Source organism: Perca fluviatilis, chromosome 4 (assembly GCF_010015445.1).
Source record: "Perca fluviatilis chromosome 4, GENO_Pfluv_1.0, whole genome shotgun sequence".
NCBI classification, from domain to species: Eukaryota; Metazoa; Chordata; class Actinopteri; order Perciformes; family Percidae; genus Perca; species Perca fluviatilis.
Genome location: NC_053115.1, coordinates 22200817 through 22221204, shown reverse-complemented (window position 1 = coordinate 22221204; position 20388 = coordinate 22200817). Strand labels below are relative to the sequence as shown.

At 40.9% G+C, this 20388-nt stretch overlaps 1 protein-coding gene across 2 annotated transcripts; it reads left to right on the top strand.

Annotated features, from left to right (window-relative positions):
• The first annotated feature begins 1682 nt into the window (after positions 1–1682).
• Positions 1683–18281, top strand: myg1 (myg1 exonuclease). Of its 2 annotated transcripts, XM_039798888.1 has the most exons (8): positions 1683–1964; positions 2628–2740; positions 6560–6719; positions 8715–8864; positions 12372–12494; positions 13773–13954; positions 17771–18001; positions 18104–18281. In XM_039798888.1, exons 1-7 carry the CDS (start codon positions 1683–1685, stop codon positions 17958–17960), a joined length of 1200 nt encoding a protein of 399 aa, XP_039654822.1. In that variant the 3' UTR covers positions 17961–18001; positions 18104–18281. The 2 variants fall into 2 exon arrangements, with proteins under 2 accessions (XP_039654822.1, XP_039654821.1); XM_039798887.1 differs by having other exon boundaries at positions 17771–18281.
• The last annotated feature ends 2107 nt before the right edge of the window (positions 18282–20388 follow it).

Below are 20388 nucleotides of genomic sequence, written 5' to 3'. Positions count from 1 at the left end.
CAATGGATGTATTATATTAACCCAATTCCAACGTTGCAGTCTTTTGCCTATATTTGCATTTAACTAATCACTAGTTCCACTATAATTAAATGCACACCTTTTAGCAACCGCATAAGCACAATTAGCCTAATAATGCTTTTAAAACGACTTTGAAACATGGCCTCTATATTAGCTAACAATAGCCTACATGACCTGCCTGTAGGCCTTTAATCGCATTTTTTTTTGTTTACCTTCAGCTAACCTTCTCTGAACGTTCCCTAAAGGTTCTGTAAAGGTTAGTTTTGTAGAACCTTGAAATAACCTCCAGGTAACGTTCCCTAAAGGTTCTCTTAAGGTTTTTTTTTTTTTTTTACCTTCAGCTAACCTTCTCTGAACGTTCCCTAAAGGTTCTGTGAAGGTTAGTTTTGTAGAACCTTGAACCCAGCAAACACATACCCTTTAGGGAATGTTCCCTAAAGGTTCTCTGAAGGTAATACCTTTAGGGAACCTTCCCAGAACGTTCCCTAAAGGTAAAATATTTTGCAACCTTCAGCTAACCTTCCTGGAACGTTCTCTAAAGTTGTTTGTTGAACTTTTAAAGAACCTTTAGGGGGGAACGTTCCCTAAAGGTTCTCTGAAGGTAATACCTTTAGGGAACCTTCCCAGAACGTTCCCTAAAGGTAAAATATTTTGCAACCTTCAGGTAACCTTCCTGGAATGTTCTCTTAAAGTTGTTTTTGTTGAACTTTTAAAGAACCTTTAGGGAACGTTCCCTAAAGGTTCTCTTAAGGTTCTTTTTTTAACCTTCAGCTAACCTTCTCTGAACGTTCCCTAAAGGTTCTGTAAAGGTTAGTTTTGTAGAACCTTGAAATTAGCTTCAGGGAACAATCTCTAAAGGTTCTCTTAAGGTTAATTTTTAGCTGAATAATGCTTTTAAAACGACTTTGAAACATGGCCTCTAGATTAGCTAACAATAGCCTACATGACTGCCTGTAGGCCTTTAATCGCATATTCTGCTTTAGCAGTGTATTATTAAACAAATATTTGTTTAATGTGCAGTTAAGGACAATAAAAAAATCACATTGCCACAGTGTACCTGGAGCCTTTGGGAACGCTGAGGGTCTGGGGCCCCGAGCAGTTGCCCAATTTACCCGGTTACTATGCAGATCATTTTATTATTCTTTTCCCCCCTGATTTGATTATGATATGTAACTCTGAAAATCATATCATTAGGCTACTTAATTGAGGTTTTTGTTAGGCTATTAACTCCTTACTCAATGTGTTCATAGTTTTACATACTTTACAGTACTGTAGAAATGATTAAAAGATATATAAAAACAACTCTCCATGATAGGGTTTGAGAGGTTATTTTACATGCCTTTAGCGCCCTCTGCTGTCAGCCGACAGATGCATTCTATCAAAGCCGGTTTACATATTAGAAATTCTTTGATTCTATTAAACGAGTGAATGATTGCACTTTGCAAAACAAATCTTTCATAGATAACATTTCGGGCTCCAGCTCAATTTATGTATTTAATTATTATCACAGGTACTTATTCAAAATGTAATGTAGAAACAAACAAACAAGATCTCGAGTTTCTCCATGGATGTAGTTTCTCTGGTTCACAAAACAGGCGCACCATATCCGGTCCGGCTGCCAAATCTGTCCGTCACCAGCGCCTCTCGTGTAAAATCGTGGTTGAATGTGGCGTGTACGCATAGCAATTAACGCTAATTTAACAAAAATCACGTCTCAAATAAACTTAGGCAAACCTACAAGTGTTTTACGATTGTTAAATTCCGGAGCGTACTGCCGTTGTATACTCTCTGTGGACGTTACTCGCATAGCACCACGATACATGTCAAGTCAACCGAAGAGGCTCTGCACTGAAAACATGAGCAAAACGATCGGAACTCACAACGGCACCTTTCACTGTGACGAAGTTCTCGCCTGTTTCTTCCTCCGTCAGCTACCTGAGTACAAGGTAGGTTTTAGTATGCTGCCATAGTGGATTATAGAGAGATGATTATAGAGAGATGATGGGAGCCTGAATTGTTCCTTTAACTGCTGCTGTTGAAGTACAGGCTGTGGCGATACTACTTCAGTTTAAACCATGTGGATGAAACCTGTTTCTTTACTCAGCATTGGCGTATTTTTTGAGAACTTTTATCTTTTATGTTTATGTCCCACATCCCATGTAATTTTATAACACTCCAAATGGGGGTGCTGCTGTACAGATAGAGGGAGCTCCCGGGGAGATGAGACAGACCTAATAATTTTAGTATAATCATACATTTTACAATTTGAGAGAATGCAATAAAAACACCTTAGTGTACAACCACTATAATCGTGTTCCTACATATGCCTACCCCTTTAGGGCTATAACGTTTGTGACCGTTTAAAGTGAATTATTTTCTGAACATGCAACACTAGAGAACCTTTCCCGCTTCGGATCCCCTACAGGTTGGAAGCGGACTTGGTCCAACCTGTAGGGGGACCGAAGCGGGAAAAGTTCTCTAGTGTTGCTTTAATCTAAATATAAATTACAACAGAAGTTAAAAAACAACAACAACCATTTACCCTGTATTTAACTATGGCACAATAATAGATGATTGGAGGTCTTAAAAACATTCTATTCATTGCACAGGATGCCAAGATCATTCGGAGCAGGGACCCGGCACAGCTGGCAGAGTGTGACATCGTTGTAGACGTGGGAGGAGAGTTTGACCCAAAGAGGCATCGCTATGACCATCATCAGAGGTACAAGCTGCTGCAATGAGATTAAGTTTATTACGTTTTTGATTTCAATAGTTGACTGGACTAAATGAACCAAGACCAAGGGGAATATATGAATATTTATATTTATATTTTTTTTTAGTGATGCAAAAACTACACAAACACTGTTAAATATGCTTCCTTCATGTCGACCATTTTGTCATGTCACAGCTGCAAAGCATATAGGGTAACTAATATTATTAACGGTGGCTCGTTCCATTTAGATGTGCCAGTAAGCCATGTAATTGAGGAAGCCACCATAATTAGTCTAATGAATTACACATGGTCTTTTCCTGCTTTAACCTGTCATAGTGTCTGTGTTTTTTTTATTAAAGATATTATTGGCCAATATTAGCTCAGATATGTCTGCGTCAACTGGAGGTGAAACAGTTAGGCGTCTAATCGGTTAGAGGATCGATAGAAAATTAAGTGGAAACTATTTTAATTATTTAATTAATTGATTATTTTTATCGAGTATATTTTCAAGCAAAAATTCCAAAATGTATTTTGCAAATGTGAGGATTTGCTGCTTTTCTCTGTTTTATATCATTAAACTGAATATCTTTGACTTTTGGACTACCATTCAGACCAAAAAAGACCGGCATTAATTGATAATCTGATTAATCAAGAAAATAAGAATCGTCAAAATCTATTATGTTGTGAGGCCTATGTTCAAGAGGTTTTGATACCCACATTAGCCTTTTTTAGACCTGGCTTTAAGTTCTAATTGCCCCCGTCGTGGCTTCCTGAACTCTAGACCGGGAAATTAAACTGGATTTCAGACCTGTTGTTCATTCTTTGTTGTCCAGAAAACAAAGTGTAAAGAATCATATCCTCTTTAGCTGGGGTCCAGGAGGAGAGAGCATTAAATATACTGTGGCTTTTGTTGGGACATCCTTAAAGCTCCCTAATTGCATGGATCATGAAGGAGCACGCTCTATGTTCTCTGCTAAGTTTCCTGCCAGAGTTCCTTCCGAATGAGTGCATTCACTCGAAGTCTCATCACGTTGAGTAATCAGCCTATTCCAGATGTCTTGTCAGCTTAATGTCCTGATGATAATCAGAGAGAGCTTTTATGACCACGGTGATAAAGATATGCCAGGGCTCTCTTCCTAGCGGGTGGTTAGTGATAATTAGCGCTCCTTCAATTGAACGCCCCCCTGCTGTTGGTTCACGAGGCTCAGAAGCTGCCACGACACTGTCAGGGGCCGCAGGAGAATATGGCTGTCACTCGCATGCATGGATGTGGGCAAGATGGTTTTGATGGGAGGGATAGATGTAAGTGGGCTCGGGTGCTGGAGGAAATTAGAGAGGGAGATGACTAGAACAATCGGAGTCATTTTTTTTTAAACGGTGACAGTGAACAGATGAAGTTGACAGCAATATCAATACAACACAGTAAGAATTGTAAGAGCCTGAAATTAAACATGATTGTTTAATATATTCAGTAGCTTCCCAGTAGTGTTTAGTCAAAGTATGTTTTTAAAATGTTTTTTTCCCACCAAGTCTTTCTAAATCTGACGTGACCTGACGTAGGTTTCTGTATGACTATGTTGCTTCAGTGCAGTACAGTAACTTGGATGTGGGTCGTTACGGCCCAATGATTGGAGAAGCTGACAGGAAGCTGCTATGGACTCTGTTAAGTCGGATCGAAAAGTCGCACAATAACACAAACTATGGTGAACCAAAGTTTGTGTTATTGTGTGACTTTGGTTCTAACTAATTGATTGAGGCAGCGGTAGCAACTCCTATGTTCTGCAAGTTAAAATTACAGTTTTTGTCAAAGGAGTCTGGTGGCTTTGAATAGAGCGATATGTACTGCTGTGGATAGGGGTACCATCAAAATGTATTTTAGCCACCTAAAAAAAGGAACACCTAAAAAAAGTGATATATTTACTATATCCACTATATTTAGAATATTTTCAGCGCTTTATCTTGCCGTCAGACAGCCCCACCAGACTCCATTGACAAAACAATGATTTCACCTCGCAGAACATGGAAGTTGCTGGTTTACCATTACGAATCTTAGTAAATTAATTGTCTCAGAAAGGAAGGGGTTAAACCAGCAATGGACCAGATACCATTACAGTTTCTGAAGCGCTCCTATAAAGCGATTTAGTCTACAGTACCGAAGGTCACAGTGAGATCTAAATGAATTAAAAAGAAACATTACCTGACATCTGCCTTTCAAATGAGGACCAAATGCTATTTATATATATATATATATAGATAGATAGATAGATAGATAGATAGATAGATAGATAGATAGATAGATAGATAGATAGATAGATAGTCTGGTCCAATTAGATTAACTACAAAAACCTGTGTGGGTGTTTAGGGCCTTTAAGCACAGTGAAATTGAGTCAGTATTTAGCAGGATACAGTAAGGTGTCAAGAAAACCCCAGTAGTCAGAGAAACGTAGACACTGGCTAAAATGTTCTCACTGAATGAATTAAATACCAACCAAGGTCATTATGACAGGAGCAATGAATTAAAGTTGAAAAAGCCTTTTTCTGACATTATTTAGAAAAGTCCTCTTTTTAAAGCCCACACTGCAGGCCAAATTTCCTGTCATTTTATGGGACAGCTGGCCTCAGAATGATTTCATAAAGTGCTTGAGTTTCTCAAGTCATTGAGACTTTGAGTAGGGGATAGATTCATGAAGCATCATTTTATGCATAGTAAATAGTATGCAATAAAGCCATTCTGTCTAATGATATAGTGATTTGGAAGTGGTGCAGTATGGGAATCGCACTAGAATATATGTTAAGTATGTTCAAACAATGCTTAGTAATACTTAATTCTTGCCAAAATATTTCCAACTCTTGGTTTTTGTATTCTACTTTGCTCACTCACTTTGGTTTAGTTATTTATCTTTGACTTCACACCAACTGTTAACAGGTAATCTTTTTCAGCCATTTTTCCATTTTTCTCTGTCATTTTCATCTCGCTCATTCACTCCCATCTCCTGATAAACAGCATAGAAATGTCTCAGCTCGGCCTTGGCCAATTAGTCCTTTTAATGGCTATGATTACCCCCTGCTTCACTAGCATGTCACTCATTCATTTGATGGTCTGTTTTCCGCTGTGCCACAGCCCAAGCATCCTAATTAAATGACCAGCAGTGGCTGGGTGCCGGAGCCCACCCATTTAAGCACGTGGCTGAGGAGAGACCTCCGGTGGCTTCTGTTCATATGTGCTCACGCTTACTAACACGCCAGAGCATGCTTTCTCTTTCTCCGGTCAATGCAAACTCACTCTCTGAAGCTGAGGAGAATATTTATAGATGCCAGTGCCTTTTATCGATATCTGATATACATCCCATAATGTACATTGTGCGTTGTTATTGGAAACAAATGTGAGTAGTCTGTTTATGAGCGGAACACTAATGCTTAATCTCCCAAGACTTGAATATAATCTGCCTTTACAGTTTTAGCACTAATATAAGCTATTTTATGCTGTTTTACATTTGTGTACATTGTGTTTGTCGACATTTGCTATGACACAAACAAGTTGATCACAATATGATCTCCGTTAATTATACATTCAATAGTATCAAAAGTAAAGAAGCTATAAAAAACAGATCTACCATCAGGTTTTCAATCAAACAATCGTACACATATTATAAACATGTTGATATATTTCTGGTACAGTCAGGTGACAACATTAGTACATACTGTACAAGCTATAGACAGTTTTTATGACTTTTTTTTCACCCACTGTGAATAGAATATTATCCTGCGTTAAAAGGCCATCTCTATTTATGTTGCAGTCAGCTAACAGACTGTCTTCCCTGTCTTCAGGACCTTTGCAGAGAGCTTCCACAGCCTGTGTCCAGAAAAGCCATGGGTGACCAAGCTCAGCTCAGCAGGCCTGGTCTACGTACACTTTGGTCATCAGCTGCTGGCTCAGCTAACGCAGCTTAAGGAGGGCGACAGGGAGCTGGAGGTGCTCTATGACAAGGTGAGAGGAAGAAGACGACGGATTTATAGCAGGCAGTGGATTAGCAACCATTGTGTTTATTCACAGCACAAACACCTCATTGTTTTCTCTCGCCTCACTCGTATCAAAACCATTGCCTCGGCTGATGAATTGAACCTAAACACTGTCAAAGAGGAAAGCTAGCTCGTCCGTTACTTTGGTAAAATGAATTACAACGGAAGCACACTCATCTTTGTGCATTTTGTCCTTGCTGGTGGTTTTAAAAACACACTACTGTGTGTACAACATGCAGAATATTTATTGTTAAAGTTTAGTTTATGACATTTTGCCTCCATCAGACAGTAGATGGTGATTATAAATAAAAAGACATAGATGTTATATCAGATATGATAGTTATATTTAATGCATTTTAGAGAGCTGGGCCAGCAGGAGGCCTCAGCACACAGAACATTTTGATTGCCAGGCACATTAAGCCAGCCAAATCGTAGGTCAACCAGAAGTATTAGCAATATTAACCCATTTTATCATTGGCCTTTTGACGTGTCAGTTTGGTTTTAAGCCCCAAATAATCCTTTGGGTTCTGGGGATTTTAGGATGCCTTGTCCTCAGCCAGTTCAGACAAACCAAATCTCTATTTTTGCCCCAAAACTTAGCTCCACTTGTAAAATGTCAACTGTGTTTTGAAATTGACCTGCCGATGGTACTGAGGAGTTTTAGCCCTAAATATGTCTCTACTTATCTGCTCCTCTTCCACTTCATTCTGAAGCTTTGCCATTGAACTGTCACAAGCACTTCTATGTCTAAAAACAATCCCTCTTGCAAATGTGCATGCATGGCATTTGTATGAGCTCATAATTTGAGTCATAATTTGACATCTTGAATGGGTTGTATCCACATTATCACCATTTTCTTTAAAGCACAGTGAACATGTCAAAAACCTGGGTGTTAGTATTGATGCCAATCATCACTTCACCGCAATTACGAAGACCGCTTTCTACCATTTAAGAAACCTTTCCAAACGGAGGAGGAGCTTCCTGTCCCTGTCTGACTTCTAAAAAATTGGTCCATGCATTCATCTCCAGCAGATTAGATTACTGTAATAGCCTTTTACAGGACATCCCAAAAATACATTAGGTAGACTCCAGCTCATTCAGAATGCAGCAGCATTAGAGTGCTAACTGGGACTTGGACAATAGAACACATTACACTTATAAATGCGTTTTCTATCTCAATTGTATGGTTCCTGTACTATGTTAAAGCGCTTTGAGTAGTCGTTAAGACTAGAAAAGCGCTATATAAAAACAGTCCATTTACATTTACAATTGTTTGTTTCCTATGTTTTGCTGTAAAGCATATTGTGTTTACTTTAGGCCCCCAGGAAGTGAGCTGGGCTCTCAAACTAATTTGCCATTGTAATTGCAACTTTGGTGACCCTCACGTGATGCCATGTGGCCCAAAAAGACTTTTTCCCATAGACTTACATAGCAAAAGAGACGTCTGTAAATCAGTGGATACATTCTTGCGCGCGTGTCGGAGCTGAGCTGAAAGGTACCGACATTTGACACCGACTTAATTCTGCACTTGTGTACTGCAATCGTGAGACAATTTTTAACCTCGACGAGAAATATCGTAACATTTTCGTAACATCTTGCGAGATCTCGTGGGATGAGATCTAGTGACAACTCTTGTTTCACTATCAGAATTTAATCCATTCGGTCCGAAAACATTTGGAAAGTCGAGAAGAGCCGCACGATTAAATAATTGTCTCTTCCTTTTGGTTAAATGGCCTAGCTGTGCATTTTAGCCCTCAGTAACTGCCCACACATTGTGACCAAATGCATTTCAATCAGAATAATGTACAGTGTTCTCTCCTTTCTTAACTTCTCTGGCTTGAAAAAGGGATTTACTGCCAATTCTTCCTTTTCGTGATTGGCATAAACATAAAAAATCCGATTTCCCCATGTCATTACAGGTTTCTAACCTCTCATGTCACCTGTCTCTTCCAATTCCTTGCAGCTGTATGAGAACTTTGTGGAGGAGGTGGATGCTGTAGACAACGGCATTTCACAATGTGACGGGGAGGCCCGCTACGCCATCTCCACCATGCTGAGCGCACGTGTCGGCCATCTGAACCCACGCTGGAACAGCAAGAGTCAGGATACTGAGGTAAGAGATTGCATGACTCTGAATGTATGCTTGCACTTAGCACACAGACCGGTCTGCATCACTTTAATTATATATCTTTTAAACTAAAGGTCACAGATAACATTAAATGTGTGTGGGTCTGTATCTGTGATATAAGATTATATAAGAAGATATAAGAGTCTTTGTCTCATTTCATCTTCAACCACTTATTTGGGGTCCGGCCGTGGAGGCAGCAGCTCCAGCAGGGGACCCCAAACTTCCCTTTCCCGAGCCACATTGACCAGCTCTGTCTGGGGGATCCCTAGGTGTTCCCAGGCCAGGGTGGAGATATAATCTCTCCACCTAGTCCTGGGTCTTCCCCGAGGCCTCCTCCCAGCTAGACGTGCCTGGAACACCTCCCTAGGGAGGCGCCCAGGGGGCATCCTCACCAGATGCTCAAACCACCTGAGCTGGCTCCTTTTGGAGCAAAGGAGCAGTGGCTCTACTCCGAGCTCCTCACGGATGACTGAGCTTCCCATCCTATCTCTAAGGGAGACGCCAGCCACCCTCCTGAGAAAACCCATTTTGGCCCCTCAGGGCTCTAGAGTGCGACCAATTTGGTCGCAAATGAGACCAAAATTTGTAAGGGTGCGACTAAGATTTTTCCTAGGTTGCACCGGTGCACCTAACGTCCTCGCATCTACTGCCTCTCCACGAACAAAGCGATGTCGTTTATATTGATATGTTTAATGTTGCGTTACATGACCCATTCCTTCTGTAAAGCCATGCCTGTGTTTGGATCTCTCCTCCGCGCAGCCCCCCCCCCCGCCCCCCCATTCACTCACACACGGGCCGGCTCACCTGCAACATCAGAAAGTGGCTCATGGAGAGACACAGCGCCGCCGGTCCACATGCTGACATTTGTCTACAGTTTTAATTGTTATTAACACAGCTGTATATTGTTAAGTATGAGAGGGAAACCTGTATTGGTACCAGTGTTTCCGCTGGTAACTCTCTGTTATTGCGGCCGCCACGGCGAAAAACACAGAAGTTATTGAATGGAACTAACTTCAGTTCGTTGAGTAATAGCGTGTAAGACGGAGCCTGCTGGACCTGGGCGAGAGATCTGACCCATGGCCACATTATCATAGTTCATAAAAATGCTGCGCAGCCAGGGACGATACAGACATTTCATAGCCGCCGCTGACCGGCATTCGACCCGGCGCAGGACCCGTTCATAATGAGTCAGCCGTCACTCTGTGAGTAGAATACGCTTCAGTCCATCGCACTCCTTTCACAGCTTTCACAGAGATATATATTTTTAATATATCCCAGGCTATTTATTTCAGATAATTTACATACAGTGTTGCAGCTTTATATTTTCAAATTGGGAAGGAAACCCTGTCTTTGCATTTTATTTTAATCACATCTGTTTTAATAAAAGAGCTTGTGAAAAGTGGCTTTGACTTAAAACTGAACATTTAGCCCACTTTGTAAAAAATATAGAGATATATATTGTGTATCGCCATTCAGCCGAAAAATACAGAGATATGATTTTTAGTCCTGGATTAGTGGAAGATCTGAGAAGAATCAGTGTGGAGGGGCCCAACTTGGAGGATTTTGATGCTAGGGAGTGTGGCAAGATGATTTAGCCAAGGCCAAAGGGGAAGAAGGCCAAATTACAGGTGTTGGCCATCTGAGGGGCATTTGACCGCAAGGGGGGGACCCGCTATAAGACTTTGAGTACAGTGTAATTGTGCTTCAAATAAAAAAAAATGTACCAACTCCTTATTCTTGTTTAAAATAATTGACATAATATATATATATGAATGTATATGGAGTGTAATAGAAAGGTGACCTTGAAATTGTGGCATTAAAGGCGACGCGTGTGCTGGTGCACCTAAATAAAAAAAGTTAGGCGCACCAGTGCGACCAAGGCAAAAAGTTAGTCTGGAGCCCTGCCCCTTGTACCCACAATCTAGTTCTTTCAGTCATGACCCAGCGAGCCTTAAGGACCATAGGTGAGAGTAGGAAGGAAAATTGGCCAGTAGATCTAGAGCTTTGCCTTCCGGCTCAGTTCTCTCTCTCATCACAAAGGTGTGGTAAAGCGAATGCAATACTGCCCACGCTGCTCCGATTCTCCGGCCAATCTCCCGCTCTATTGTCTCCTCACTCGCAAGCAAGACCCCGAGGTACTTGAACTCCTTCCCTTGGGTTAGGGACTCATCCCCCACTCTGTTGTTTTTGTTGTTTTCCTGCTGAGAACCATGGCGTCAGATAAGATAAGAGTCTTTGTGTCTTGCTGTAACAGAGGTGTGACTTTTCTGTCTCTCATTAGTGCAGGAGGAGGATGCCTGCAGGGAAACAGCACCTGCCTTTCTGCATGACGATACTTGCAGCCTGGCTTTGCATATATTTTGACCAATTTTTTTTTCCCCCATCATTGGTCTCAGTGGAGTAGCTGGCCTATTTGTTATTTTCACATTTCAGTTCACATGATTATGATTCTTGTCTTGGCACTTCCTCCAATCTCCCCACTAACTCACACAGTGAGGCAAGACAGCTCTGAGGGATCAGAGAAAGTGAGAAATATTTGTTTTGAAAAATGTGTGGCGGACGACTTGATAGTATGGATGTCTTATATTAATGAATGCACACAAAATAATCCACAAATGTATTTCAGTCTATCCACATAAATATTTTTCAATGCACACAAAAATAGTTAACGTCATATATAAATGTAGAACAAATCCACATATAAAAAAATAAGGTTTGCAAATGTATTTCTGATGCATACCCACATTTCTTATTTTAAATCAATGTAGTATTTTTTGCTCAACATGAATTATCTGTTTTCAATCTGATGGCTCCTTCCATTGCAGTTTATTTATGTGGAGAGAGTCATTACAATCCCGAAATACAGTACATATGTGAATCCTTCTCTGTCTGTGTGCATTCAACAGTGGCTGTTGCTGATAATTGAAGAAGCTAATGGATTTTTTATCTTCTCCATCCACGACTGTTAAAATTCAGGGACACCGCAACCTCCATAATCCGATGCATGCGGATTAGGCTGACAAACCGTGTGTGCGTGTGTTTGTGATAGCATGTATTTGTGTCTCTCTTTCTTTCTCATGCTCTCTTGAGTGTCTGCTCATGAGACTATGAGAGAGTGAGCTCAGACTGGTGTTTGTGCATCACATGTTAGGAAGCTGATGAAGCAGGACTGCAAGGATTACTGCAAGATGGTTGGTTGGTAAAATTTCACCGTGGCATCTCTAATTCAAAAGGTGGTGTAGTCTTGCATTGCAAGACCTATCTCCACAGCGCTGTGTCAGCGCTGCAGTATGGGCTGGCTATACCACCTCTCTATTCTGGGATAGGGGGAAAAAAACCTCTGGCTTGTTTGTATTTCTTTAAACCAATGACATTGGGTGACACAGTTTATTCAGTTGTCAAAAAACTTTATTTCTGCCTTCATGATATGATATTACTCTTGCGTTCTTACATTGTATTTATTGCATGTATGTGTTCACATGTTTTTACCAGGAGGGATTCAGAAAGGCTCTGAAGATGGTTGGGGAGGAGTTCCTGGATCGTCTGGAGTACTACCAGTCCTCCTGGTTGCCGGCTCGTGCCGTGGTGGAGGAAGCCGTTAAAGGAAGGCATCAGGTACAAGACTGTCCAATCTAATGTGTGCATTTTTGGTTTTATTTGTTTGTCCTTTTGTAAAAATTGTAAATTGGCACTTGGGTCCTGAAAAAGACAGTTCTGAATCTGTCAAGATTGATTTTCCATCGGACTTGTCACCTTACATTTATTAAAGAAATGGCGCAAGAAAATAAAACATTTAATAGTGCATCATATATCCATCAGCATCGATGGGTTTCTCCCCGTTCTCATGTTTGTTCCTTGTATGTGCATTTGTTAAACGATATAGATAAAATGATTTGAATTTGATTGTGCATTGCAATGTACAGTATTGATGTATTGGTAATACATCCAATAATACTAAACATACCAATCATTAAATAACTGTTGATCCATCATTTATAATAGACGGGAGATCCCTATAAATCCTAGCCTCGCATTGCTAGACCATTCTCCTCAGCGCTGCGGAGGAGGGTCTGGCTAGGCCACACAGCATTCCGGGATGGGAGAAAAACGTGCTCTGGTTTATTGGCATTTCTTTAAACCAATCACAAGCGCCTTGGGTGGCGCTAAGCGCCGGACGCAGCAACGGTGCCGCTGCAAAATAGCCTCGGGAAGGAACTTGTTTTGGTGGAACGTGTGCACATAGGGAGGCGAGCTCTGGAATTAAAATGGCTGTCGAGTGTGTGATGAGAATTTTACTGAGAAAAAAAAAAAAAAGATAATTTGATTGTCGGTTCTAGCTTGGAGGATGTTGCCCGAATCGACCGAGTTTAGAATGCCAACACAAAGAAAGCGGAAGGTGAGGGACATCTGGCCAAAAATGAGGGACATCCGGCAGAACCTCCAGCGACACCGGAACTATCCCGTAAATGAAATGTTGCCGATATAGACTATGTAAACCCTTAATCTGTGTCTCTGTGTTGCTCTTGATGCATTGGAAGAGAGATGGGGAAATTGTAGTAGTCTTCAGTTTTTTTAAATGGAATTCAGCGTTGAAAAACTTGTATTAAAAGACATTCCCCTGGAAAAGATATCATAAAACACATTGACAGTTCAAGTTTTCATTTAAATGGCAAATTGTGTTATCGGTGCTTAAAACTTAAGACTCGGTTCTGGCTCCATTTTATTCTAGTTAGATCATATATTATACTATTATGTATTGTATATTATGTATAAGCTGTAAGGATCAGGCGATAGTATTTTCTTTCTCTTTGTTCTAAATGACACTGAAAGCTGCTGTTGCCTCTCTACTGTACCATCTTGCACATTAGTTACACAACATTTTCTGGTTTCCAGGTAGATCCCAGTGGGGAGGTGGTGGTGTTCTCCCAGGGAGGGTGTCCCTGGAAGGAGCATCTGTTTGCCCTGGAGAAGGAGCTCAAGGTGGAGGCGCCCATCAAGTTTGTCCTTTACCCCGACCAGAATGGACAGTGGAGGGTCCAGTGTGTCCCCGCTGGGCTCAATACCTTCCAGAACAGGTCATTTTTTTTATTCTAAATGCATAAACTGCAAATGCTTTTAAATAAATGTTTGCCATTACTTTTATCATAATTTTGGGTTATTTATTGTGAAACTGCAATACTTTCTTTCTTTCATTGTATGCATACATACATACTTATAAATATTTTGCCTTTCCTTGCATCGTGCACCAGTCCCTGTTGCTGTTGTTTTGTCATCTTTTAGCAATATGAAGTCCCTCAAACTCTCAAGCCCGACACTTAAGCGAAATATGCCTCATCCATGCTCATTAAATCCTATTAGTATTCTTGCCTTGCCACTCTGTACATAATAACAGCGATGACAAGACAAAGACCCTCTGTTTGAATTTGTCAGATGGTTCTACCTCTGACGTCTGTGTTTATTACCTCTGGAGGGGTATTGTTTACCCGAAGAGCCTCTCGCACTCAGACACCCAACGCTGCTTTAAGAACGCCATCAGCATCTCCACAGGAGTCCTGTAGTCGGTGTGTTCTTTAACCGCATCCCAGCATACAGCACACATTATGAATATATGGCCAAGAAAACGTGCTCCAGGCTTATCCTGTATCTTCTGTGGAGATACTCGTCTTTCTAGCTGCTTGCTTTACAGCGTTTAACATCTTTATATATATGGTGCAGAAAATCCCTCCAGCAGCCGTGTTGCTTCCTTGATGTTTTTTAATGCTGGATTTTGTTCTTGTGCTCAGAGGTTTGATGACTTGTGCTGTTTGATATCGATCCCTGCTTTTCAAAGTGGGAGCAGCGAGTCTTCACCATTCATCTCAAATCCGCTTTCACATTCGACAAAATACCCAGATTTGTTATTCATTTATTATTTATTACCAAAGAGCAGTGCAAAACCTATAGGCAGGCTTCTCAGTTTTATCCACTGGTTAAAATAATAGACATCACCAGCGACACATGAGTTCAGCTGTAGCTAATTAACATTAATTCAGTAAGGGCTCAAATGAAAAGCTTGGATGTTCTCCGGTTAATGCGCTCTGTGCAGCTGGTGTCTTTATTCAGCCAAAGATTGTTGGTGTGAAAATGCGAAAATACACATCACACTGTTTTGACTGTCACACCTTCCACCCCTCCCGCTGCCGATTGTCATCAGGCGGCAGCTCTTTCAACTAAAAAGATAGGCACGTGTTCATGGTGGCAGAGCACTTCAAAGATTTAATTTAATGCAAACGTAGCGGTTGGTGTGGAGCTACATGAGAACAATGGCTTGTGCGATGGATAAAACAACATACTGTAGTTCCAGATGGCTCTTTCTCTGGGTGGCCTGCTTCCTCCCAGTGGGCATGTGCCGACTATGCGAAAGTGGTGTTGTTATCACCTGTGTCCCTGCTAGTGCACCTGGGGGGAAAAGGTCTATTTTTATCAGCATCACATTGCTAAGGAAATGTTAGCCAGGGGAAGGAAGAGAACAGTGGAAGCAGTCCTTACCCTGAGATGTACTGTATAGCATGATACTGTAGGTTGACAGCAATATGAGCTGAACCAGACCATTTCTCCAAAAAACACACTGGCTGCTGTCATTTTCACTATATTGGGGCTTTAAATTATTATATACATTATATTATTCAGATTATTTGTTTTATTTTATTATCTTTTTTGTTCGATGAATTGCTTGGCCAACAAAATGTCAGAAAATAGTGAAAAATGCCAACACTATTACCGAAAGTCCCTCGGTGACAACTTTAATGTCCGACAAATGCGAAAGATTGAGTGAGTCCTATGAGTGAAAGAAAAAGAACTAGAAATATACTAGAAGCTAGAACTAGAAAATGTTTGACATTTTTGCTTAAAACATTTTCAAAATGATTTGTTAATCAAAATAGTTGCAGATTCATGTTGTTGTCGATCCACCTATTTAATTAAATCTCTATAAAATGAGTGACACTATAAATTAAAGGTGAATGAAAAGCCATCATTTTTCTGTCTTGTAGAAGTGGAAAAATTAAACTTGTAGTGAGGAAGTGATACAATTGAAAATGATGCATGTGTATCCCCCCTCTTAGGCCCTGTAGTGATAACAGTTGGCTAAATCACCGGTATAGCCTCACGTTTAAAGGAGAAAAAAATGTGTGAAGTGTGTCTCTTGTTGTCTAGGAGAGGAAGTCTAAACAGAAGGTTCAAGTTCTGTAAAACCACTGAACATATGCAGATAATATTTTATGTTTTAATGACCGGTTATCTCCAGAATGCCCAATCTTGAGTAATCTTTTTTTTTTTTTTCTTCTATTGAAGCACTAATTCCCAGTATCTGTCTTGTTATGGTACAGTAAATGTCTTGGGAAGGTCTTGAAAAGTTAATTAGCTAATTGTTGTCTTATTTTTAGACTGGTCATCTTGAGAATCAGAGCTGCCTGGCCTGTCATAGTAACAAGTCCCCCCCCCCTACTCTCTCTCTCATTAAAAGCCCTGTTGACCTTTCCTCTTGAGCTCATTTTCCAGCCTAACTGTGGAGCTATCGATTGGCTGTTTCATTTTACAGGGATAAGTGGTTTTCCATGCTTTTCTCCCCAGGTTCTCCTATGCTGGTCTTAAAAGGCTTAAGATTGTGTAGACTTGAGATAACAGCATGGGGAGTAGACTTGTAGTTTCAGTGCACATGTACATGTTCACTTGTGAAGCTCCTTGCTCTCTGACTATTACAATTGTAGAGGATGTTTACAGAATGGCAATAAATATTCAAAGGGAAGCAGGATGTCTGGGAAACAAACTCCTCAAAAACAAGAGATAAGACTTTTCAAAATGCAGCCGCATGTGACAGAGAGGAAGAGGGGCCTGAGGTTGGCATAACTTGAAAAGAAAATGAACAAATCAAATCTGATGCCTTTAGTGGATTTAGCTAGTTTTTTAAGGCTTTTAAAAGTCTAGTTTCAGAAGCAGTGCCGAGAGGTGAGCGATGAAGCGATGAATCAAAATAAAATCAGAATCATTGCTAAACGTATCAATATTTTGAGAAGGACAGGGGTCTAAGGTACTGGAGATAATAACCCCATCAAGGCAGAATGACACACATGCACACACAAAAGCAAACTGGTAATGTGTTGTAAATGACATGCCAGGCACTTGATGGAGATGCCCCATGCAGTGGGTGGTAAATGAGCTACTCTACATTTTTATGAATTTTCAACCTCTGTGCATTACATCCAGACACTTTTTCGAGGTCAGCTTGTGAACCCTTGCAGAGCCAATCTTTTCTCCACTTTGTAAGATTGCCTGTTTACTATCGCCATCCAGACTATGGAATCGATCTGTGATTTTCCAAATTACTGGAGAAGAATAAAGTAGAGTCTATTTGCTGGGGCTGATTGTAGGTATGCAACGTGTGTCAGGGTCACTGCAGGTTTACCTTGGATAGCAGCGTTCACCTCAGGTCAGGTCATAAGATTGGAATCCAGAGTAAAACATGTCTGAAATAAATAAATAAAATAAAATTTCATTCGTTGCAGTTTACTTTCCCAAGTAACTGATTAATTAATAAAATGTCAGAAAGGCAAAGAAAAAAAGCAAATCTTCACATTTGACAAGCAGCAAAGGTTTGTTTGCTTGAGAAGTGACCAATTGGCTGAAGTAAATTGTCTAATTGTTGCAGTTTTATTTAGTTTTATTCTGTTCTTTTATTGATATTTCATTGCCCTAATTCAAGACCAGAATTGTGTTTTGTCATTGTAGTTTTGCTGGTTGTGCAGACATTGTACAGCACAGTGTGTTTTGCCAAAGTGTCAACAGGAAGTGAGCAATGGACCACAGAGTGTCCATCTGTAAACCAACTTGCCCTTCTGTCTTCTTTGTCCCAGGCTGTCCCTGCTAGAAGAGTGGCGTGGCGTTCGCGATGAAGCACTGTCGGAGCTCAGCGGGATTAAGGGCTGCATCTTCGTCCACGCTGGGGGCTTTATTGGCGGGAACAAGAACCAGGAAGGAGCCCTGGAGATGGCCCGGAGGACCCTGCAGGCCGCTGCCCAGTCCCCTGCAAATGGAAGCAGCTGAAGGGTCAGCGAGGATAGCCAACAGCACATTTTGTCCTCGGGGTCAGTCTTTAGAGAGGATAGCAAGGATTCAAATGTTAGTTCACTGTCTTGCAGCTTGTTCGTCCGAGTCAGGGCTAATGTTGTTTTGTTCTGCCTTGCCAGGACGGGGATGGTATGGAAATGGCAGCCAAATTACCTTGGACCAGTTTCTCAAAATACCTATATTCTAACACAAGCCGACTCTGAAATTATCATCTTTCATTATTATTCTCCTCTCTGTTTGTATGCACGTGGATCTGTTTTGTTGTTTATTTGCAATAAAAAGACTATTTGGATTACATTCTGGTCTTTTGAAAACATTTCAGTATTAGTTTAAATCCAGCACTAAAGCGATTGTTTTTCCAGCTCTGCAAAAATCTCTCTTCTTTTACCGTCAAGGAAATATGATGCAGGCTGTCTGGCCCACCAACTTCACCATCTTCAAAAGCCTGTGAATGCCACGGCTTTACCTTTCAAGGGTCGATTTATATGGGCACAGTGGTTCACTCTTTCATTTCCAGCATGCTGACATTAACTGTAGCACTACAAAGAGATACAGAGGCTACAAGATCAAAGCATCAATAATGAGGCCTGATTAATTCAGAATTTTTTTTTCCTTCTCTAGACGACACAGAGGTGCTTATGGCAGCCGGTGTCGTGACAAGGTTACTGGCAGTGGGACGAGCCGTGAAGTAATAAAGTCGGGGGAATAGCCTTGGATTTTCTCATTAATACTCCAGATTTTCTTCCCCCCCTTATCTCTACCTGTTACTCATCCCTTATTGCATTCTCCACAACGCTGCCCTTCTGCTGCTCTTGCCTTACACAACATATTGCTCGATAATTTCATTGCTGTGCATTTTATTTCCATCAGTGCCAGTGTCGCCGTGCAAAGGCCACAGCCAGTTTGTCATTCGTTGTGTTCAGTGTTCAGTGTTCAGTGCGGACTGTTCTGTCTTCAGTCACGAGAGACCCTTCTACCCTCTTTTGCTTTCTTTGTTGCTCTTAATTGAAGAGAAGCTTTTCATGCTCTGGGAAGATCCTGCTCAGAAATAACATTTGAAATGTACACTGATGATACATGGCCATAACAATAAAGCTCTTAGTGTATCATCTATATTTAATCTCATGTTTCAACTGCTGAGTTTCCCTTTTAGCTGAGAGTGCATTGACTATTTTTTATAAGCTTTGCTTTTGTATCTTATTAACCACACTACCTTTGACACACACACTCTCACACACTGCTCACTATTGTGCTGGACCTGAGCCAAGGTCTCAATCCAATCTATACACATTTATGACAACCTTTTACAGTTACATGGTTTGTATTGTAATATCTGTTTCGGGGGAGACAGAAGATGACCCTTTCTCCCAGCTTACACCTCACAAAGATAGCAACGATGTATTCACTACAGCGATATAATTGCAGACACTTAAATAGAACGAAGGTATCCTAATATGTATTGATTTGAGTTTCCAGCCACCCTTGCATGCACATTTTCAGGCTTATTCATGACCAAGTGCACTTGCCTGATTGCCGTGCTCAGGAAATCACAAGATACTCTGACTGACAAAAGACTTTCCTGCATTTTTGTTAATGTTTTGTTAGTTTTAGCCTGAGCTGAACAGAACTGAATAAACTTGCCAGCACTAAATTCTTTCCTGTCACCCAAATTACCTACAAAGCAACATTTTTTAATACTTTGTTTTGTCAGCAGGGATTATTTTCCATCTGCGTTGTGGTTTCTAACGCCACAGCAACAGAGCAAAACCTTTGTGTTGGTCTTCGGTCGTAAGCAGTTTTAGACAACTTCATCCCTGGCAAGTCCCAGTTGGCCATGCTGTGGAAAAATGGCTACTGAGAGCCTCAGCAGAACACCTGCCCCCAGCCTGACCTGTTGTTAGTGGATTCAATCCCAAGAGAATGACAGGCTAGTTACAAGAAATGCTCCACTGCTTTTTTATCTCTCTCTCACACTCCATCAGGCGTAGTGCAGCCAGGACACGTTTTCAGTGGTTTTTGTCCTTTCTTTTCACAACACATAATAGACAAAATCATAATCATGCCTGCACTCTGTCTCTTGGAGGAGTCGATTTCTGCCACTGCCTGTCAGATCTTTTCCACTGCCTCGATCTGTTTACAAATTTGTGTAAGGTTCATTCAGTTTTCCCCTTGGAGGACTACAGCCAAACAGATGATGCCAAACTGCTTCACTTCACTGAAGTCAGGTTTTCCAGTAGAGTTCACATTGTCAACATTACCATCAACAAACTACTCCTAGTTTGTACATCTTTTAGAACTGCTTCCTCTGAGAACATCCCAAATAGAAACCGGATAACCATCTTCCTCAACTCATTTCTTCCCAGTTTCTATTTTTCTTGCTGCACATTGAACTTCTTACCCATCA